General features: G+C 36.4%; 1 protein-coding gene across 1 annotated transcript; it reads left to right on the forward strand.

Annotated features, from left to right (window-relative positions):
* The first annotated feature begins 4555 nt into the window (after nt 1–4555).
* Nucleotides 4556–23859, forward strand: LOC148837596 (coiled-coil domain-containing protein 192-like). Its single transcript, XM_088912183.1, has 7 exons — nt 4556–4787; nt 10030–10078; nt 11111–11215; nt 13100–13216; nt 18970–19026; nt 19553–19685; nt 23344–23859. The coding sequence occupies exons 1-7, from the start codon at nt 4699–4701 to the stop codon at nt 23850–23852; spliced, it is 1059 nt and encodes a 352-aa protein (XP_088768309.1). The 5' UTR covers nt 4556–4698; the 3' UTR covers nt 23853–23859.
* The last annotated feature ends 321 nt before the right edge of the window (nt 23860–24180 follow it).

The following is a 24180-nucleotide window of genomic DNA, read 5'->3' on the forward strand; positions in this document are numbered from 1 at the left end:
CAATACTAGGCCAACGTGTAAATGAAGTTTCCCAGAGAATAAGATGTTCAGCTTCATTAATCAGCAGACTATTACAGAGAAATCAGGAAAGCTTTGTGAGAGACAGGTCATATCCTGCCAGACAGAAGGTCACCACAATAGACACATCCTTCTGATCCAACTTACAATTTTTTTTTCAGACAGCAGTGGCTACAGCATGATTCTAGGAAGAAAACACTCACATCAGCAGAATGACTGTAACGCAGTCAGGAGTAACGCGTTGATAGTTGAAATTGCTGTCCTCTGGTATCCAGAAAACATCTGAAGTGGTGGCAGAGAGAGTGGCTCGGCGTTTTATTCACTGATGAATGCCGTACTGCCTTTGACAGACCTAATGGAAGACAACATGTATGAAGGCATAGTGAACATTATGCTGGCTACTGTTTTGTTCAAGCCGATCTGTGGGGTAGTAGGAGTCTGAGGGGAGGAATCTCTTATAATGCAAAAGGGCATTTGGTGCAAACTGAAATGAAAAATACTTCTTAGCAATACATTGGTTTGACTCAAGTCCTTGAGTGAATAGGTTTTCTATTCATGCAAACAAAGTACATTTGGTACTATGAAGTTTTAATAAGTTTAATAATAAAAATAAGTTTTCCAGCAACACAACAGAAGATCTCATCATTTACAAAAATCTTTGAAACCTGGTGTACAGGTTTACCTAATGTGCAAGGTTTAGAACGGTCAAGGGCAAGCAGATTCATCACATAGGTTATTGAAACTGGATTTATTAACAGTAACATCTCGGAATGCTTTTCACCAATAATTAGACTTGGATAGGATCTCTTTGAAAATAACATAACATGATACATTAAGAAACATGATTTGTACAAAGCAATCACATTTCAGATGTACTTAATATTGATGTATTTTTATGTCATGATATATCAATATTACAATGTTGTGGGTTCATTAATAAGCACACAGGAATAATAAACTATGCAAATTATGAATAAAAATGACTGGTCACATGATCTGGTAGTCATATAAGACCTGTCCTTCTGGTCAGATGAAAAATTAACTTGTAACACCATAAAGGAGTTCAGATAGGGCCAAGGTTACTATGGAATATAAATAGAAACACTTGTGTACTCTGGCATAATATGGCCTTGTCAATGACCTCTGTGCCTTTATAAAGGCCATATTTAAAATCCAATAACTCCCTGCACAGTGCAGAAGGTCGTGGTTATTACAGACCACACACTGGAAACAAAATGTGCTGTATCAAGAAGTGTCCTTGATCATGACAATTGGACCTAAAGGTGAAATACAAAACTACATCATAGCCCTCTGTGATGCGTGATACAAAACTCTTATAGCTCCTTAGAAGAGTGTTTACAGGACCAGGGTTGCTCTGGAACAAATACAGTATACAAAACCATACATGTTCTATCAGGGAATTTATTTTTTCACAAAAAGAGATATTGCAGTTTATTCTCAAACATTCATTGCTTGCAACTATATTTCTCGTGGCATTTAACTTTAAATCAAACTCTGAATGCAGAAGTAAAATACAGTACATACATCTGGTGGTGATGTCTGTTTATTTAACCCAAAATGAGCAAAGGAGAAGGGGAATATTCTATGTAACAATATGGTCTTCTGACCATATTTTTATGTAGAAATACAGACTTTAACTGTGAGCAGTGTTCTGGAAAGATTCCTTTCCTTCACTGTTTCATTTGCAACAAAGCTATTTAAAACAAAATAAGGTAGGCCACTAGACTGAATATGTAATTAGGTAAAACCCATGGTCTCCAAAATGACACCCTGTAAAAAAGGAACGGAACATTTGGTGTTTGAGCTTTGTCTTAAGTAGCATCTGCCTGATTTGAATGATTAAATCAAGTAAAAACTAAAGGAAACTCTAAAAGAGCTTGATCGATTGTAAATATGAGGCACAGATATTAATTAGTCTACTGTATATTTATACCTACAGTACTGATGAACAAAAAAGATTGCTATTGACTACACAATCTATTTTTTCCCTTTTATCTTATAGATGATAAGGTTTACCCCAAAGAGCTCAGCCATGGGAAGCTAATGATGAGAAAAAGGATATTCTGGGATTGTCCACTACAACTCTCCTGGATGATGGATGGTGAGCTCTTCACTTCCACTCTACTACCAGCAGGTGATGCTATTGCAGACACTGGCATTACCCTGGAGCAGAAGACGACATTTGCTTTTGTTATTTTCCTGTTTGTATTTCTTGGGATTCTTATTGTCAGGTGCTTCCGCATCCTTCTTGATCCTTACCGTAGCATGCCCACCTCCACCTGGGCAGATGGGCTAGACGGCCTGGAGAAGGGACAGTTTGATTACACTTTGGCATAGTACCCACGCGGCCTTTGACACTGAATGTCAAACAATGGAAAACTGACAAGATTGCTGTGCACTTTCAACACTACTGTAGATATTGTTTACATGGAGGTGAAAAAATCGTCATCTTCCTGAAACAGGAATGCCTATACAAATTCAAATAACCAAGGATATGTGTTGTGTGAAAACCTATCTAGCTCTTACAGGGTTATTTTGCTTTTCTAACATATTGTGGTTTTGTTCAATGATGCAGCGTGAAGGTCTGTTGCTCTGTGCTACCAAATCAGCCATAAGCACACTCTTATACATGCCTTTGATGCAGTCTTGACTGTTAGCAACTTTTTAAGAGTAGTCAAATGCACTGTAGAGAATTACATGTTATTTTGCACGTACTACCTGAATGAATCATTTACCCGAGTGATTTTCGATATGGAAGAGAAACAACAATTATATTGTGATAATGAAAAGTAACTGCAGCTGCACTCTGCATTAAATAAATAAACTGTGATTTAAAGACTTGCCCTATGACCTGACTACTGTTAGAAACCATGTGCACATTTGTGTGTGAAGTGTCTGTATAGACAATGTGCAGCTCAATGCATAATTCCTTGCCCAAGACTCTGAAATTATATTAATTTATCAAGCTAGGCTTTTAGCCTTTTGTGCTGTCAGTTTATAGGTGCACATCACAATACATATCAACTACTAATTAAATTGTAATGTAAATAATTGCACTCTCTATATTTATAGTTACATCACTTGGATTATATCATATCTTCACTTAATGGAAACATTTGAAATGATACCATGCACTAGAAATTGTAACAATAAAAGTGTTTCAAAAACTCTCATTGGTTCTATCAGGTAAAAGACTGTGTGCCCAGAAATTTAAGTATCAAAAAACTTTATGAAGTGTTCTCTCTACTGACTGGAAAAACAATTCCATTGTAAATGAGTATTGTTCTTGGAAATGAAATCGTTTAAATTCCGAATTATGTTTCTCATAGCCGGTCGATTGTCTAATTGCAGTTGCTGGGCCTGTGGCAAATGAAACATATGAAAGGCTCTTGGGGTTTTAATGCTGAAGAAATCTGCTGGGTTAAGCTGAACAAAGCATCTGTGAAGTGACTGTAAATCACAAATAGAACATTTTTTTTTCAATTAAAGGTAGAGTTATCACAACATATTCCCATTTTCTCAGTTTTTCAGAGGTATAGTCTGCTTAGCACCACCTTTAAATTCTTATACTATAGCAAAGATTGAAACTCCACACCACACCACATCCCATTAGTATTCACTATATGTTTTCTGTACAGCTGGAAAAGAGAAGTTTTCTGCGCAAATAGGTGCTTTCCTCCACTAACAAGTGTTGTATATACTAATACATTACCATTGTGCATAAATGTAAAGAATAAATTAAAAAATAAATTTAGTGATACATTTCTCAAAGGAATATTTAGATGATCTTTACTGATATAGAGTAGAATATATTTAGAAATTAAACATATACTTCATTTTTAATGGTTACAAATGTACTGTACCATATATAATATATAAACAGAACATGTGAACTCCAAACAAGCTGTAACTGCACTGTCACTGCCTAACAAAAATGACAAAATACATGTGATTATATTAAATTAAATTTCAATAGTATTTTAGTTTCTCACACAATTCATATATACAGAATATAATTATTTTTCAAAGTTTTTGTATCTATCTATCCTTTGATTTTCCAAATGCATTACCTTAATAATTTGTTAGCAAAAAGCCGTCACTTCGTTTTGTTTTTATGTAAAAAAAGAAATATGTATTGTAGGGCACTATACTGTACATACGCAACGATGGTTTAATGTAAAATTCTAATTCTAATTTTCCTTTTACTACTCTTTGACGCCCATATTTACGGTTGATGGACCTTTTCTACCAACGGGAATTTTGAAGTAAAGTAATCACTTTAACGGATATCAAATATTCTATTGGTATAGTTCAAGTTTCCTTAAGAATACGCATTAAATTAAAGCTATGACAAAATGCAGAAAGCAAGGAGTGAGTTAATCCAAGTATTTATATACACTGTATATTTTTTTTCTTTGAGCACAAATGAAAGTTTGTGATACCGGCCCCACTGCAGTGTAACTTCGTTGCTAGGAAGCCAGCTGACGTACACAAACTGGGATCGAAGGTGCAGCACATAAGAAGTCAGGTGCCACCCATCTCGTAACAATTCTTAAAACGAATAAAGTGGAACAATTGTTTCTTTATGAATTTTTAAATGTGGTCGCAATTGTTTGTTCTATGACTGCAACTGCCCTTGCTGACTTCGTTTAGAAGAAAATGGGGAATGGTGCCAGCAGCACAGTTCGACCAATGCATTTGAATCCAGACCTACAAAATACGTTAAAGAACACGACCATTGACACAAGGTAGGTACTGTAAAAATGAATCCTAAATTGCCGTGTAATATTTTATAAATAAAATAATTCTGTTTATATTGGAAGGCAATCTACTTCTGTTTCAACGATTCGTTTAAAGGAGCTGGCTACTTTCTGTAGTTCTGCAGTATTTAGTTACAACTTTTTATCGTTATACTAAAGGTAATGTTATATACAACAATTAAACCATTGAAGGAAACGTCATAAATCACCTGCCCTGTAAAAAATGAAGGTGGAAAAAAAGATTAACACTCGTGTAGACTGCTTAAGATAAAATGTCAAATGTTCTGGAATGTTCCCTTAAAATGTTTGCTGTAAACATTTTACCTGTGACAGCTGAGCTTTGCAGTGGAAATGAAGGTGGAGAAAGACCAGTTCCATTTAGATCAAGGTGTTGCTTTCTAAAACAAGAGGTGAAATCTATCAACTCAAAGGAAGAGTAGCATATAGAGGAAATCGAGAAAGCTAGAGAGGAGAGGCCAAGTGTAGTCCAATATGCTTTGTAAATAATAAACCGGAATTCTTGGATTTGCTATTACTGATTATCCAGTTTGTGCATTATTGTCTTCTGAGACCCTAACTTACAGTAAATTACCCTTTATTTCGGCAACCCCAGCATAGCGGCGAGATACAATCTATTTATCCCCATCCAGAAATAAAACATCTAAAATGTTCTATGTAATGCCACTTTCTCTCCGTTAGGCGGGTTTACAACCATAATTTTGAATAGATTTCACGAACTAAAGTATCCTTTTTTTGACGGGTTCGTCTTATGTGGAAAATGCATATACAGTAGCAGTGTTGTACTTGATAACCTATCAGCCAAGGTATGCAGTGTATTCTGTACTTGTGCTATTTGCGTCTGGTTTGACCCTACAGAGTCTCAGTACATATTTTACTAAAAACGTGGAACTCCTCTTTATTTCCCGTGTTTCTGTGATTCACCTTTCTGTTTTCTTTTAAGGAAAGCACTCTGGAATTGCATCGCGTAAAAGACATTTCCAAGATATCATGTTTACTGTAGGTAGGCCTGAATGATCTAAAGGAGCGTAAAAAAGTCAGACATGCTCTATAGCTAGCTATAAATATCACACTTGAAAAACTGTTACTTCATGATAGTCGTTATTTTCCCCTTTGCACATTTCGATTTGTTTGGCTTGTTATAACTAAAATATATAATTTTAAACAGTTTTTAGAAGGATTACCTCTGATGATTACGTACTGTACAGTAATTTGTATTTAGCTTTAAGGGAGGAATTTAAAGGTATATACTGTACAGCTTCCTTGATACCGCGCTCCTGGAAAGAATAGCTCATAACGATTAATTTTGACTTAAGCTGCGGTCGTAAGTTCTTATACTGTATATAATGCATCGTAAGTAGTTCGTGAACTGTAACAATGATAAAAAAATAATTATCTAGTCATAGGCTGGACTATTCTATCTTTCACCACTAGATGGAGGTAGGATAAAGATTTCCGTATTTGCAAACCATAGAAGATTTTATTAAAATAGCTTTGGATGAACAGCTGTTCTTGTATTTTGTAGTTTATAACTTCCAAATTGTAAAATGAAACTCTATCAGAGTTAACTTTGCATAAAGAAAAGTTTACGTTGAATGCATTTTTGGATATGTTCAAATGTTGTTAACAAGGGTCTCTGCAGAGCAAATTGCAGTAGGAAAGTATTGCTGTAGGAAAACTAAACTAAAAACGAAAATGCAGGAGACTTACAGCCTTTCTGCAAAGAAACTGACACTACTGAGAGTTTACATACAGAGGAAGCTAACTTTAAAAGTTACTATTTGTGTGTGGTCACCCAGTGTAAACGGCACCTTCAGTAGCATGTTTTTGTATTCTAAAAATGTTTGTGGCATAAACCCATATGTTTATAAACACACTATCTTTTCCTAGCTTTATGTTGTAGTTTGAGAATCATGAGCAGCAGAATCCATGAACAGAGGGGGTAACTGTTGACAGAATACACAAACATACACACAGTTGGTAGATTTAAAAAAAGAACATATTTATCCTAAGGCAAGAAAAATTCATATTTATTGCAGTATCAAGTGACCCATCTTGATAATCCTCTCAACTGAAGTGAGCTGGAGAGTTTTTATTTTACTAATGTTTTGGGAATTTAGGCTAATTTCAGAAGACTTTTAGTTGAATGACATCTGTGATCGGTTTAGATGAAATAACATGATAACACCTGATGGCCTCAAAGGTCCAGTTTCTGTGTTTTTTGGCCCAGGCAAGTCTCTTCCTCTTATTCTGCCCTCTTAACAATGGTTTCTTTGCAGAAATCCTTCCTGGTTGGCCAGCTTCACGCAACCTCCTCTGAACAGTTGATGTTGAAACATCTGTACTTCTAGTTGCATTGAGCTCAGCTTGTATTTCAGGGGCAGTCAGTCACCAGTTTCGCAGGCTTGTGAGTCTAATGAACGTATTCTCTGATTCTGAGGTCTCCTTTGGCCTGCCTGACCTTTTTTCGGTCCTCATGAGTGCCAGTTTCTTCATATCGTTTGATAGTCTTGGCCACAGCAGTTACAGCACTGACACTTGCAAAGTTCTTGCAATTTGTCTTAAAGATTGACCTTCATTTCTTAAAGTAATTATAGACTGTCTTTTTTCCTTGCTTGCTGAGCAAATTTTGCTATGTTCATTCAGGAATTACAAACTTTTGCCCATGCTCCCGATATTTATAGTAATCGTGGAACCTCACCAGTTTACCAATAATTGGTGACAAAAGGTAAATAAGATAAGATCACTTTATTGGCCATATACAATTTCTCTTGGGGTCCTTGGGTCAGAGCACATGGTCAGCCATTTATACAGCACCCCTGGAGCAGTTGGGGTTAAGGGCCTTGCTCAGGGGCCCAACAGAGCAGGATTCCTCTGCCAGCCATGGGATATGAACCAACAACCTTCCAGCCACAGGTGCAGATTCTTAGCCACAGAGCCACCGCCTCATTTAACTAGAATGTTAAATGGGGTAACATGCTAGTTAACTGTGAGAACATCTAACAAAGACAATTTTAAACTTCTTTTAGTGTTCTAACATCATGTTATACACATTTCAGACTTTTAACTAACCTGGGCTTCAGACTGAAATCCGCTTGCGTTGGGTGTTCATTTTATTGAAAATGAAAAATTAACATTTTTAATGCAGTTCACTTAAGATTATACTGTAAGTACACATACAGTATCATGTCATTAAATATTAAGTGTTTATACAGTTTAAAGACATATAATCATGAAAAACCTGGTTTCAAGGAGGTGTACTCAAACTTTTGACTGGTACTACAGTATATGTACGTGAGTTTGAATATTTATGCAAGTTGCTGTTAGAATTTGAAATAATTCCTTATCTGAGATGCTTAAGTATGTAATTAAGACTTTCGCAATTCAGTGGGTGTCCTACTGACCATTAGATAAAGGAAAGGCATATTGAATGTTAAAATTTTAATATTGTAAAAATGCATATTTATATTGTTTGCATTTCGCAAACATACAGGCACATACTATATAACTGTATACATACAGTATATATGTATATATAGTATTATTGCTCTCAGTTTAATATGTTCTTTTTGTTGTTCACTTATTTCTTCATTAAATTAATTTAGAATAAAATATTTCAAAATGGTGCAGTTAAGAATGTTATTAAGAGGAAATTATTCTAGCCAAAAGCCCTCTATGTATCACTTTTCATTCTAATCGACCTTGACCTTAGTGCTCTGCTCTGTCATGTTTATGCCAGCAATTCAGAATTCCTTACACAGCCTTTATAGCCAGGTCTCAGTTGGGGCTTTCAGCCTTTCATTATCTATAAACCTCATGCCACAAATATGAGCCTCCAGATTTTGAAACTGATATGCTGCAGGTGGATATTTCATATATGCAGCATAGCATTTATGATGGGCAGAATGCAGTGTGGGGGAAGAGCAGCACACCCTTAGTCAATTTTATCTCTACTTCTGCTTAAAGACTTGTCTTGGTTCTTTCATTAAATATGCTTGATAGACTACTGTAAAAATACATTCAAAAAAGTTCCTTTACATCCAAAGAGCTTATTGTTTAATGCTTCAGTGGTTTTTGTTTTGTTCAGTGGTGAAGGATATATAACCTTAGTTACATAATAAGTTGACCAGATCCTCATTTCTGGGGACTGGTGACTTGATTCCTTCTGTTGGAAAAAAAAACTATTATGGTACAAACAAATGATGCAATTGTCAGTTGTTTTTAGCTTCCCATCATACAGCCATATCACCCTGAAACTCACAGCTGACAATCCACTGAAGCTAAGCAGGTATGAGCCTGTTAAGTACCTGGAATTTTAGACCTCCTGGGAAAGCTAAGATTGCTGCTGGAAGAGGTATTAGTGGGGTCATTAGGGGGCGCTTACCCTGTGGTGTGTGTGTCCTAATGCTCCAGAATGGTGACAGAGACACTATACCGTAAATAGGCACTGTCTTCGGATGAGACGTAAAACCGAGCTCTTGACTATCTGTGGTCATTAAAAAATCCTGGGGCATTTCTCGAGAAGAGTAGGGGTATTACCCCAGTGTCCTGGCCAAAAATTCCAATTGGCCTTTATTACGTCTTCGTAATAATCCCCATCTTTGAATTGGCTTCATCAATCTGTCCTCCTCCCCACTAATAGCTGATGTGTGGTGAGAGTACAGGCGTACTATGGCTGCTGTCGCATCATCCAGGTGGGGCTGCACATTGGTGGTGGTGGATGGGAGTCCCCATTACCTGTAAAGTGCTTTGATTGAAGTGTCCAGAAAAGCACTATATAAATAGTGTAAGGAATTATTATTATTATTATTATTATTATTATACATACCACTGAAAACTAATGAGCTTGGCCAACTAATATGACCCTTGTAACAGCACAAGAACATTGAACAACAATGACATTATCATGCATGCATATAAAACAATTTATATAATAATTTATTTTACTTTTGTTGCAACTCCAGTATCAAACAGTTGTACTATAAAATCACTGTAATGTCTATTGAATAAATTAATGCCAATCATCTATGATGGTCAGGGGGCAGTGTAAAATGGTGGTTAGGGGCTCTAGACTGGTTTGGGAACCACTGTTATACCCCTGAGCAAGGTACTTAACTTAAGGATTTCTTGGGTAAAATTATCATCTATTTAAATGGGTCCAGAAAAACCTTGTGCAAATGCATTTAATAACTTTCAGCATCCTCTATTGCAGGGTGCCTGATATGTGTTTCTCGGATTCTTCAGACAGGATCAAGGATAAGGTATCAGTAGTAGTAGTGGAAGTACAGTAGTAGTGTTGGTAGAATTTCCTCTGTGTTTGAGCTTGATTTAATAGAAAATGTTTTTTTAATTTTGAGAATTTTATGTTTATTTAAAGTTACTCAATTGCAGTATTTTGAAGCTGAATTAAGATTTATTTACCTGGAGTTAAGAACTGTGTTTCTTTGTCTAGTGCCCTAGGCTTTTACAAGATGACAATCTAAAATTAAAGACCATACTGGCTGGCAAATTGTATTTAAAGATGATTGTAGAGTTTCTTTACTCAGTATATCCATTTGTCCCCTGAAAAATGAAGGGTAGTTTCTGACCATTGTCTTTGTCTTTGTTTTGATATTATGAGTTAAGAGTCCATCTATCCGTTTGTCATAACCGTAAGTCCCTCCTCTTAAGGGCGCACCAGCTCTTTCCCGTTTTTGTTGATTTCGTGCACCTGACTCCTATTCCAGCCCCTCCCTTTATAAGCCAGACACTCCTACCATTCTGGGCACAGCTTTGGAAAATGGGCACCCGGCTCGGAGCGCCTGGCCCTGTTACCCCTTTCTTATTCCCCGTCCCCGCATCGGATCCCGCTCCGGTTTTTAACTTTTGTCTTGTCTGTCGTGGATGGATTACCCGGTTCTGGACTCTTGCTTTCACCCTGGATTTCCCTCTGGACTTGTTCGCCCGGACCACGCCCCCCCGGGTACCAGTGCACCGCCGACACGCCCCCCTGTTCGTCTACCAGCCCCGTTCCCAGTCTTCTCTCCCCTGTGACTGATTCTCTCCCTTCCAGATTCTGCCATCTGCATAGGGTCCTGATTAACGCTTCGTGACACTGTTGTCTGGATAAATGGACTCTTAACTCATAATATCGAAACAAAGCAAAACTTATATTCAAAATCAACTCTATGCAACTCAAATAATGGCTTTTACCCCCCTACCCAAGAATATTCCATTGAGCTTTACTTATGAGTGATTGGAAGTTTGCTTTTTGCGAATCTCAGAATATTATCCTTATGCATGTTTGATTGCAGGTAGAGGATTTAGACCTAAAAGGCATACATGATGATGCAAAAATTGAAGACTTGAAAGTGCTCCTAATTAAAAGTGTAGACTCCATAAAGATTCTCGAACAGAAGGTAAATTTTCATAATGTAATAAAATATTTCATTGCAGGTAAGTGGAACTCAGTTATTTTCTATGGAAATTCTTTTGAAAAGGTACTTTTATTTAAAAACACATACTTTTTAATTAGCTTGGAAAAGTTTGGAAGACAGTAAAGATTTTGACCTACAATAAATGTGCAGTTTAAAAGAAATCTTAAAAAGTTTCCCTTAGAGTAAAAAAACTGGATTACATTTTGTTTTGTGCATTTCTTACTATTTCATAGAATTTTTGACATATTAAAATACTAGTAACCAAATAAGCAAAATGGGCTAAATACCCCCCCCCCCATTAATTACCTTTCTGTTGTAATAATTAAATAAAAATTATAAATAAAATTATGGGTTGATCATTTATTGATGATTAGTTGCTTTTTTTTACTGAAGAGACAGAAATGTGTGCTTAGCAGGCTGAAGTGTTTAAGGCTTTGGACTCATAACCTAGAGACTGTGGGCTCTTTAAATACCAAGTGGGGCCTTACATACTTTCTTTTGAGTACGGTACTTATAAAAAATATTTTAAAATGCTCAATTCTATAAATAAGGATAGATATAGGTTGCTTTGGTATCAACTAAAATAAATTAACACTAATTTTAACTTGAGAAATAAAATACCACAAAAAAGACAAAAATGCAGGGTAATGTTTATGCACTTGTTTGGTGTTTCACTGTGTTTTCAATTAATATTGGCATGACATAGCTATGGATTATTATGTGCCAGTGTTTATTATGTATCTTGCACATGATAAACGTTTAGGAAAAATATGGGAAAAAAACTTCTTGTGAGGAAGTAAAGATAAAACAAGTCATTTTGGTGATTAATTAGTAATGGATACAAGAGCAGTGGGCATGAGAATGGGAGAGGTTAGTAATGGAGTTTTGTATATAGAACATTCTGAGCACAAGTACCAGCTTATGGGAGATGTAATAAATATTTATATTAATAATGTTTTGGTATAATTCAAGTTTCGTTGTTTACTTTCCATGGATGATGCACAAATCTAAATGGAGGTGTGTTTTTACTGTTCCATTTCATGTCAGAACTGTTAAGGTGCAGGAGAGACTTTTTTTAAAGTGACAAGTCACAAAAGCTCGTCTCTTTCATGTTAAAGGCTATGAATTCTGTGGGGCATTTAAAGTTGAAATATATTGATTCCTCATTGATATACAGCTCTTCAGCGATGGTCAATAAGGAAAAGTGCATTATACAGACACTCTTCCTAAATGTCATTATGTTCAATGTGTATTGGAGCATTTGAATTTTGAAAGCATTCGTGGACATCCTAACAGCAATGTAACAACACATAAAAACCTATTTAGAATCTGTTTTAGCTAGTTCAGCCCTTTCCCTTATTTTTTTTTTGCGATTCATTTCTGTATCCGGGAAGTTGTTTCTATATTTTACTTTTAAGTCCTCAGTTATTTTTAGTTCTAATTACAGCATGTTGCTGGAGCATTCATTTAAAACATATTCTAATAAATTAGTAAATACTATTATTTTACATTTTATTCAATAATAATTAAAAAATCAGTAAGAAGATTAAATGCATTGCTTCTCCTGAAATCCATTTCCAAATGTTGAATAGTTTATTTCACAAAAATATTTTGATATGTCATGTTTAGTTGTGAAATGTTACTGTATGTTCTTTTGAGTTTCCTGATAGTGCATTAAATAATTGAAGTCTTTTGTTTAATGTTTTATTCTAAGTCTGGGTGGTAGTTTCCGACCAAACCAGATCACAAGACTGCATCTCTAACTATTTAAGCGTGTAACTGGAAGCATTTACATAGTTGTCCGGTGGATATGCAAGAGTGGAATGTACCTCAATACACCTGTATATTTTTAACATGTGTTTTCAGTTATCAGAAGCCAGAACAAATAACTTAGAGCTGCTGGAAAGAAATGCAGACCTTCAGAATCAACTAGAAGACTTAATAAACAATCCATTGTCTAAGAATTCTAATACCCAAGAGCAGGTACAGACATAAAATGTGATAAAATGTAATATTTATTGTTTTGTTTGTTACATTTTAATGAAGTTAATAACACATGTTCAAGAGACTATATCTCAACTGTTACTAATCCCCTTCTCACTAGGGTATAAATACTGTACAGTCATCCCTCGCTTTTCGCGGGTTCGTACTTTGCGGTTTTATTTATTCGCTGGTCAAAACAATTCCCTATTTTCCCCGCGTTGCATATTAGTCTGCCTATGTGCCTTTTTTGCATCTGTTAAATCTCTTTCTTCAATTTCTTTCTTCAAGTGAAGTTTTTTGTGCCCCATATACGTTATTTTTATTAAATATGGGACCTAATCGTGCTTCTAGTTCTCATGCTAGCAATCCTGGAACTAAAAGGTGCAAAAAAATGATGATTTTGCCAGAGAAAGTTGCACTTTTAGACATGTTAAAAGAAAGACAATCTCCAACCAGCGAAAGTGAACCAGTCGCAAAATGACATTAAAAGTGAGTGATAAATAAAATGCTTTACATTTTCATTATTTTGTTAAATGACTAAAAGGGATTTAATCACAAAGAAACATTAAAAACTGTATAAAAAATGCTTGAAATCCTAATAAAGTTGTTTATTGGGTAGAAAAATTAGTTATTTGTTACCAAGACTTTTATGCCTTTCCTTCGTTTTCCCCCTCTCTTTCCATGTGTCAAAAAATGTGAAAATCAAGTAATATGCTCTCGAATGTTTTCTAAATTACCCTCGATTAGAAAAAGAAATGTTGTTTTTTTGGGACCGGAGTTGTTTTGGAGAGGGCGGTCAATTATTCGCAGATTTTCGCTTTTTGTGGAAAGTCTTGGAATCTATCCCTCGTGAAAAGCGAGGAATGACTGTACTTCAGACTTATCTTTCCCAGTATTCTGTGCCTGAGCACCCCTTAACCATTTCCTTTTACCAGCAATGCAGTAATTCTGTGGCAAGGTGGAATACACCATGGGTGGGACACCACTCCATCAGCGGACACACATACACAAATGCACACACACTTACACCAGGGCCAATTTTTTTCAGAGAAGCCAATACACCTACCAACATGTCATTGGACTGTGGGAGGAAACCAGAGCACCTGGAGGAAAGCCAAGCGAAGAGAAAATGCACACTCCACGCAGCTAGGACCCTTGGAGTTGAACCCAAGGCCCCAGGGATGCCTCTAGACATGTTTTTCCATCATATATAATATGCATCAAAAGAAATGTAGCACTCTACACGTGCTTTTAGAAGAGTAACATACAGTATATAGAATTTGGAATGATAAAAATTTTTTTGGTCATCATTTTGTTTAATTGATCTTTCATTACCCGCTGTGAAACACAAGCAGTAAATCACCTCATTAGTCAGATAGTTGTTTTGGCTCTGTTAATAATATTATTTCATCTATTGAATGTCAAGACTGATGAAAATCAAGATAGGAACCAGTATGCCCCACTTGTCAAGAGCAGCAAACCATTGTGCAATCAATATGTTGGAACCTGAGCTACACTGTCACTGACCATTACAACTGGTGATTTCTTACCTGGCAAGATGTAAAAGCCAAAAACACTGTCATTTATATGACTCATGGTCCTAGATCATGGAGATCATGGCCTGCCATGATCCATCATCATGTTCCATGATTTTTCTGATCCAGTGGAACTGACAGTTTTTGTCTTGCCAGCATTAGAAAATCTGTCACAAACACCCACGCAGTTTCCACTGTGAGTACTGTTATTAGATTAATTTAATATTCATCCCAGATGACATTTGAAAGTCTTGCATAGAGAAGAATAGCTGTGTAATGTCTGTGTCTGTTGTGTTGGTGTGCCAAAAGATCATTCTGCTGGAGCAGGGAAAGGAAGAGACTGTTTGAAGTTTGCTTCTTCCAGAGAATGTATGCAAGAGGTCTCTAGATTTGAGAACTAATCAGAAGTTAAGACTGGATTGGGAAAAACATTTGATCCCTTGTAGCACTAAATATGCTCCAATATTCAGATCTTTCCATAAGTGGAGATTTTTTGCAATAATGCAAAATCACAGTTGGGAGCGTCACAAAATGTCTCTAGTTTCCAAGGATGTTTAGGGCAGTATTCTGTTTTGTATATACCAGGCAGTTTCTTTCACCTAAAGATCTATTGCCCTAGTGGTTCAGCAGTGTGGATAATGGGTTACAGTCACATGATTTATTGTTGTCAAGCTGTCAGGACCTTGGGAGATCAAACACAGAATTTAATGCAACAGATGATTGATTGTGAGGTGTTCAGGTGTATCAGCAAACCCATTTAACTGGTCCTCTTTTCTGGGTCATCCTATTCCTCTCAGTGGATTTTTTTAAAAGTAATGTCCAGCAGAGGTTCAAGTCCAGATGTGCATTCTTCTTAGAACATCAGACTGAGAGGGCCTGGTTTGGGCATTATATCACTATGTAGTGCCTGGTTTAGGTGTTGGAATGCCAGGGCAATCCAGTAATCAGAGTCCTACTTCAGACACATTCCTAAGGAGCTGGCTCAGAGGAGTTGACCAGTTCCTGGGTTTATTTCCAAAGAAAGAGAAAGATTTTTGTTTATGATAAACAATTAATTCAAAGGCGTGCCATAGCCATCTAGCTACAGAAAGATTGTAACACATAAAAAGACTACACTGATCATTTTACATACAGTGGTGTGAAAAAGTGTTTGCCCCCTTCCTGATTTCTTATTTTTTTGCATGTTTGTCACACTGAAATGTTTCAGATCATCAAACAAATTGAAATATTAGACAAAGATAACACAAGTAAACACAAAATGCAGTTTTTAAATGAAGGTTTTTATTATTAAGGGAAAAAAAAATCCAAACCTACATGGCCCTGTGTGAAAAAGTGATTGCCCCCTAAACCTAATAACTGGTTGGGCCACCCTTAGCAGCAACAACTGCAATCAAGCGTTTGCAATTACTGGCAATGAGTCTTTTACAGCGCTGTGGAGGAATTTTGGCCCACTCATCTTTGCAGAATTGTTGTAATTCAGCCACATTGGAGGGTTTTCGAGCCTTAACCGCTTTTTTAAGGTCATGCCACAACATCTCAATCGGATTCAGGTCAGGACTTTGACTAGGCCACTCCAAAGTCTTCATTTTGTTTTTCTTAAGCCATTCAGAGGTGGACTTGCTGGTGTGTTTTGGATCATTGTCCTGCTGCAGAACCCAAGTGCGCTTCAGCTTGAGGTCACAAACAGATGGCCGGACATTCTCCTTCAGGATTTTTTGGTAGACAGCAGAATTCATGGTTCCATTTACCCCAGCAAGTCTTCCAGGTCCTAAAGCAGCAAAACAGCCCCAGACCATCACACTACCACCACCATATTTTACTGTTGGTATGATGTTCCTTTTCTGAAATGCTGTGTTACTTTTACGCCAGATGTAATGGGACACACACCTTCCAAAAAGTTCAACTTTTGTCTCATCAGTCCACAGAGTATTTTCCCAAAAGTCTTGGGGATCATCAAGATGTTTTCTGGCAAAACTGAGACGAGCCTTTATGTTCTTTTTGCTCAGCAGTGGTTTTCGTCTTGGAACTCTGCCATGCAGGCCATTTTTGCCCAGTCTCTTTCTTATGGTGGAGTCATGAACACTGACCTTAACTGAGGCAAGTGAAGCCTGTAGTTCTTTGGATGTTGTTGTGGGGTTTTTTGTGACCTCTTGGATGAGTCGTCGCTGCGCTCTTGGGGTAATTTTGGTCGGCCGGCCACTCCTGGGAAGGTTCACCACTGTTCCATGTTTTCGCCATTTGTGGATAATGGCTCTCACTGTGGTTCACTGGAGTCCCAAAGCTTTAGAAATGGCTTTATAACCTTTTCCAGACTGATAAATCTCAATTACTCTGTTTCTCATTTGTTCCTGAATTTGTTTGGATCGCAGCATTATGTCTAGCTTTTGAGGATCTTTTGGTCTACTTCACTTTGTCAGGCAGGTCCTATTTAAGTGATTTCTTGATTGAGAACAGGTGTGGCAGTAATCAGGCCTGGGTGTGGCTAGAGAAATTGAACTCAGCTTTCCAAAGATGTGATAAACCACAGTTGATTTATGTTAACAGGGGGGGCAATCACTTTTTCACACAGGGCCATGTAGGTTTGGATTTTTTTTTCCCTTAATAATAAAAACCTTCATTTAAAAACTGCATTTTGTGTTTACTTGTGTTATCTTTGCCTAATATTTCAATTTGTTTGATGATCTGAAACATTTCAGTGTGACAAACATGCAAAAAAATAAGAAATCAGGAAGGGGGCAAACACTTTTTCACACCACTGTAAACAAACATGACAGAAATGGACCTAGTGAACTTCAGAATCAGAAACGTTTTTAGACTTCAGTTCAAAAGCCAAATTTTACAGAGCCATTGAAAATCCAAGGTCAACATCAGCATATGCTGATCTTTATTATGTTGATGAACGGTTTATGAAAATAAAAGCTAATAATTAAAAAAATAAGAAAACAGTAAACTCAGTTCATAGTTCAAAGATTTTTTTAACCTTCAGATAAGTTCTTGATATTTATTTAACTCATTCTTCCAGTTCACAAACTTGGAAAAACAATGTGTCGTGACATAAAATTAACTATTTACAATTTGTCACAGTACAAGTTATTTTGTGCTATAGAAGAAATGCAATTGATTTATTGTCATGACTATGCAGGTTACAGCCAGTCAATCATCCATCCATTCTTTAACTACTTCATCCAGTACAGAGTCGCAGGGGAACCAGAGCCTTTCCGGCAAGCAATGGGTGCAAGGCGCTATACACCTTAGGCAGGACACCAGTCAGTCGCAGGGCAAACACACAGACATGCACACACTCACACCTAAGACAAAGTTTGCCACTTAACCTAACTCTATTTTGATAGACTGTGAGACGAAACTGGAGCACCCGGAGGAAACCCATGCAAACATGTGGAAAACATAAAAACTTCATCCGGGTAGTGTCTATGTATTTGTGACTTCCCCACTTTAGGTTGGCCATTAACATCTTTTGGGATGATAGCTGAGAATGTGAATGCAACAGAAGAGGAAGCTGTCACAATGGGCCTATTATGTTCCTTGCCAAAACAAACATTCCTTGCAGCAATTCTTATACAGTTCTGCAGGACACAATATAATACTCTTGCAGGAGCTACTGTGCTATGGTAAGCAGGCTCTCTCAGATACTGCATTAACCTTTCCTGCCTGAGTACTGGTACTTCATTCCACTTTAATATAAAAATGTACTAAGCGTTTGCATTTGAAACAATAAACACCTGTGCCACTGGAAGCTCTAGAAAGATTTTGTGTTGTGGTTTCTTTTGCACAAAATCTCTCCACATTGCCACTCCTATGAAGGATTTATTTTTAATGCATTTAGCCCAGGGTGTGTTATCAGTTATAATGTTCCCAATTAGTGGCCTGTACGAACACCTGACCTTTCTCACCTGGATGGATGGATAATTGCACACCTGCTAATTTTGACAGTTTGCAGTGTCTTAATGCTTTTTAGATCAGTTATCCTTCTGAACAGAGTGCATATTGAACAATTATGAGTTATGGGTGTTTTTAGTTTTTCTGTTTATATTCCTATGAACCTTTCTGTAGCCTGTGACTTTTAGAATGCTTGTAGTTACAGTGATATTCCTAGAGATGATTATTAATATCTATATTTGGTCCTACATGAAAATACCTGCACCACTTTCTTTTGGTTTTAAATTGTTTAAATATCTATTTCTTTTACTTTTTGCCCAGTACATTCAAAGGTTAGAACAAGAAGTCAAGTATTCCAAAGAACAGATTGTTTCACTGGTATGTACCCTGCGATTACCCAATTTAAAACACATTATAATGTGATACTGTAACTTTTATACACAGTATAATGAATGTTTCTTGGGTTTAATTAATCTTTAGACGTAGGAGTTTCCATTATTAATTGATTGGAAAACATTGCTTTTCAGAATATTTTTTTGTACTTACTAAATAAGAATGAACCATTTTTGTTTTGAATTGAAATTTCTGGAGTTATTTTCCAATTAGAAAAATTCTAAATAACATCAATTATACCTGCAGGTCAAGGTTCCAAGGATTCTTTCAAGTCTTTAATCACTACATTTATAAAAAAATACTTAACTGCTTAAATTATTACCTTTCCCTGAAGTCTTAACTTTCCCTGAAGTCTTACCTGTTTAATGATTCTAAGAGCTATTGATTTATAAGATCTATTGGAATGTGGAATGTATAGGACCCCTCAGTGATGTTTTCTGAGTTGCATTTTACAGTAGCATTTCTTTTGCCCTTTTTATGTTTTTTTCTTCATTTATTTTTTTCTTTTTAGAAACAGAAACACAAAAGAAAAATGAAAAAGTTGAAGACAGAATTTTTACAAGCAAAACAAGAAACGTCAATAATGGCATTTGAAATGAGAGAAAAGATTCAAACTCTGCAAGAACACAGACATTTCACTAGAGGTCACTGTTATCTTTTTTATTTGGTATTTTATGTTTGTTTTGAGAAGTTTCTATTAGTAAAGTTGCTCAGTGTAAAGTTGGTAGTGTTAATACAAAACTATTAAATGGCATAATTTCAATAAATAAAAAATACACTGAGGACCACCAATGGTCAAGATGTAATAGTTAATAGAGCTGATAACTAAATAAGAGCATAAAGGCAAACATACAGATAGACATCTTAGATCTCCCTTCTCAGCTTTTTATGTAATTCTGAATATCGTCATGATCAATCTAAGTCATTTTGTTGAATGGTCCAGTGAGTTATTTGAAATTCTAAAACTAAGGAACCCATCATTGATTTAAAGAAAAATGTAGTCCCCCTCCAACTGTCTGTAACAGTTTATGATTGATTAGCTGACTGTTACATCAGCTGTACTTGTAATAATCAACAGCTAATGATTACAAGTATTACAAGGGATTGGAAAAGGTTAAAAAATTAAGATGCAATAAAAGTTTGAGATCTTTTATTAAAAAAAAGCCAGAAGGAAGCTTAAAATATTTAAGGTCGATGGAACTATTTTAACACATTTCTATACATTACCGATAAAAGGTTTGTGAACCCCCTAGGATTTCCACATATTTCTAACTTATGCCGGTGTCACACTACATGACTCGACACAGCGGAGAGCATGTCAAATTTAACAACTGCAGTTGCTGAATCTTGCTGCCTTTTCTGTCCTAAAGGGTGTCAAATTATATGACTAGGAATTGCAGGGGGTGACTAATTACATGATTCCCTCACGACTTTTCATCACGGTTCCAAATCTCGTATTATGCCGCGAAAGTACCGCGAGGTCACCTAATTTTGGCAGCCAATCAACGTGGAGCACACCAGAATAAAGGAGCACCGCACGAAAGTAAACAAACAACATGGACAACAAGCAGGTAGTTGTCGCCTTCGCTGTAGCCTGTGCTCTCCTTTGTGACGAGAAAAAAGAGAAGAGGACATGCTGAAAAACTTGGAGTAGACCACATTTGTTTGGTCGTGGTGCTTCTGGTTGAGAGCTCATTTGCTGTTGACTATCGCAGACACAAGAGCCCGCCCTATAGCTTGCGACTCGCTACAAGTCGCAGAGAGTCATAGGGGCTGTTAAGAGCGCTATGACTGAGTCGCACTACACAACTGACGATAACGGGCATGCTGCGACTCTCTACAACTCGCTGTGATTTTCTTACGATTATGTAAATGAAGACTACGACTGAAAATCCTAGGAAAAGTCGTGTGGTGTGACGCCGGCATTAAAGTGTTATTAGATCTTAATGTAAGTCCTCATAATAATTAAAGGAAGAACAGATCAAATTAACCGGATAAAACAAATGACAAAAACATGTACCCATTCAACATTTATTTATTCTCAAATGATGCAACATTCAATATCCATGTGTGACAAAGTATGTGATTGATTTAGTAATTGGTGGTGTATGAGCAACAATGACTGCAACTAAATGTTTCCTGTAACTGTCAATTAGTCTCTTACATAAGTTCTGAGGAATTTTTTCCTTTCCTCCTTAGAGTTGAAGTAGTCCAAATATTTGATGGCTGCCTTACATGGACAGGACACTTCAGATCCACAACATTTTATGGAGTTTAGGTCTACACTTTTACTTGCAGCCATTCTTTTATAGATCTGCTTGTATATTCAGGATCAAGACCCATTTTCAGTTCAGCTTGAGGTCATGAGGTCACTGCCATGGCCAGACATTCTTCTCTAGAATCTTTTGATAAAATGTAGAATTCCTGATTGTGTTATAATGGCAAGTGGTCCGGGTCTGAGGCAGTAAAGCAACCCCAAACCATAACACTCCCACCACCATGCTGGATAGATGGGATGAAGTTCTTCTGCTTGAAAGCAGTGTTTGGTTTTTACCAAGTGTAACATTTTTCACCATGAGTACTACATTTGACTCAGAAAATATTGTTCCAGAAGCCTTGTGGATCTGTGTGCTCTTTGGTGAACTTCAGATGCGCAGCAGTTGTCATTTTGGAGAGCAGTGGTTTTCCTCTTGCTATTCTTCTATGAAAACCATTCTTGTTCAGTCGTTTTCCTATTGTATCATGAACACTCACATTAGCCAAGGCAAGAGTAGTCGGGGTCTTACTCCGAGGTTCTTTGTAAATTTGTTGATGATTTTCCACTTTGTTCTTGCAGAGATTTTGGTAGGATGACTGCTCTTGGGTAGAATGAATAGTTTTGAATTTCCTCCATTTGTAAACTGGCTAGCAATGGATTGGTGGTGCCCCAGATTCTAATAATCCTTTTCTGATTGATTTGCCTCAATAACTTTTTCTGCAGTTCTCAGTGAATATCTTAGATGGTAGCATAACTTTTTTCCACACACCTGTATGGTGAAGACCAAAAATGATATCATTTTCTGATATATATAAGGTGAAGCCTTCTAAGATCTACCTATTTATTTAAAAACTTGATTCTAATTGTTCCCTTAATTGTGCTAATTAAATGAGGGGATTTCACATCCCCTGTATTGTACCTTTTTTAGTTGTTTTTTTTAATTTAATTTCAAGAGACATAGAATTGGTTTACATAAAGACTGGTTTTGATTCAAGGACACTGTCATGGTCAAACTATGAAATTTCCATATTTATCTTTGGGGTTCATAAACATTTTCTCAGCATGGAAATACTTTTATTGAAAGTGTCATAATGTACTGTTTTATCTGTTGGTTTGGTAACATTAATGCTACAATTTGTAGAAGATTTAGGAAAATAGTGATAATCATTACAATAATCATTGGGATAAATCAGGATCAGCCTAAATGAAATTTACCAGCTAAGGATTCTAAAGAAGACTAACAGCATTATTGCAAGTGTAGCATATCCCCTTCATAATGAATTTGCATTACTCCCACCTGGGAAACACCTCTGTGCAGTATAGATAGGATATAGTATAGTATTGGAAATCATTTAACCACTAAAATCATTTAGTTTTCAGAAAATACATTCCTGAAATAATTTGTCCTGATCTCTTTGTTTTTTGTGGTATTGTTGTGTTGGAATCTGCTGCCAAACAAATGTCCCCTAGAGGTTAATAATAAAGATAAAATTGAAATGAGTGCAAACACTTTTGTGTAATGTTAAGATGCCCCTTATATTTAATTATATACAGTACAAGCAAACTGTGCTAATAGATGTAGAACATGCCCATGGTACTGTACAAATTCTGACATAATAGTGCATAACACAGTACAATATTTCATTATTGAGGAAAAAAGCTTCTGAAATGTTATGACTAAGGCGTTCTCAACATGTAATTAATAAAATGTCATCTATTACTTTATAAATGACAGTTGATTAGATTTATACTTATATAAAATAAATGATATACAGTAAAGACCTATTTTCCTTTAACCTTTGAGTCTTTGGCATGCTTTATCAGTATGAGGTGATGAAATCTGTTAAAAGCTAGTTCCTGTTAAATGTAATTTGCACATTTCTTGTTCCTCTAAAAGCACTGAAATTATCATTTGAACATAACACGTTATCAGTAATAAATACAGTGATATACGTACACATTTTCTGTTTTCTTTAATGAATACAATTCTGAAATTAACCAGTAAACGTAGGTTTTTATCTCAATCCTGTATTTCCTTTTTTCAGCTATGGAAGATTCTTGTGAAAAGCCAGTTGAACAACACAGTGGAGATGACGGCAGAGTTCACCTTATTCTTGAACTGTCAAACCAGGTGTCTCAACAACAGGAAAAAATAGAGTGCTTGCAAGCAGCCGTGAAGCAGAAAGACATGCAGTTGAGGAAACTTGAGGGCCAACAGCTCAATTTTATTGCTGATTCAAAATCCATCATATCTGTTGTTCCACCAATCAGCAGCCAGCAAGAGCAAAGTTACAATCCAGAACATGCATCTAGCACACCCAGGATTGTGTGCACCTGTCCCAGTCATGAAAATCCCTTAGAAATAGAAAGTCCTCCCTGTGATAAAACATTACAGTACACATGTACCTTTGGATGGAACCAAGTTCCAGCACTTGGCTCAGAGGAAACTTATAACACTGAACTGAAGAAAACTGCAGTTGATATTGAGGCTCCAGAGAAAGACCACAGAATTTCATCAGCAAGTTCAACAGAGAGTGGGGTTTCTATGTCTTAAAAAAAACACTAGAGGTATGTGATGAACTCTGTTTTCAAAGTTTAAACATTTACAGATGGACAACATAAATAAAACATTTTGTCTGACATTTTATGTTTAATTTGATTGTTCCATTGCTTTGATTTTCTTAAATTATTTTTGGAATAATTAACATTATGAAATTTTATTTTCACTATCAAAAAGCCAAGTTCCCTAAAAATGACCTCTCTTCCTCCTTCCTTTCTTTCCTTTCTTTACTTCCTGCATGCTGAGGAAAGAAGGAGTATGTGGAAACACAAGTCCGTTTGGAATAAGGAAGGATTCTCAGAAAACGAATCCCATGTTGCCT

The sequence above is a fragment of the Atractosteus spatula genome, chromosome 3, assembly GCF_055471065.1.
Source record: "Atractosteus spatula isolate fAtrSpa1 chromosome 3, fAtrSpa1.hap1, whole genome shotgun sequence".
NCBI classification, from domain to species: domain Eukaryota; kingdom Metazoa; phylum Chordata; class Actinopteri; order Semionotiformes; family Lepisosteidae; genus Atractosteus; species Atractosteus spatula.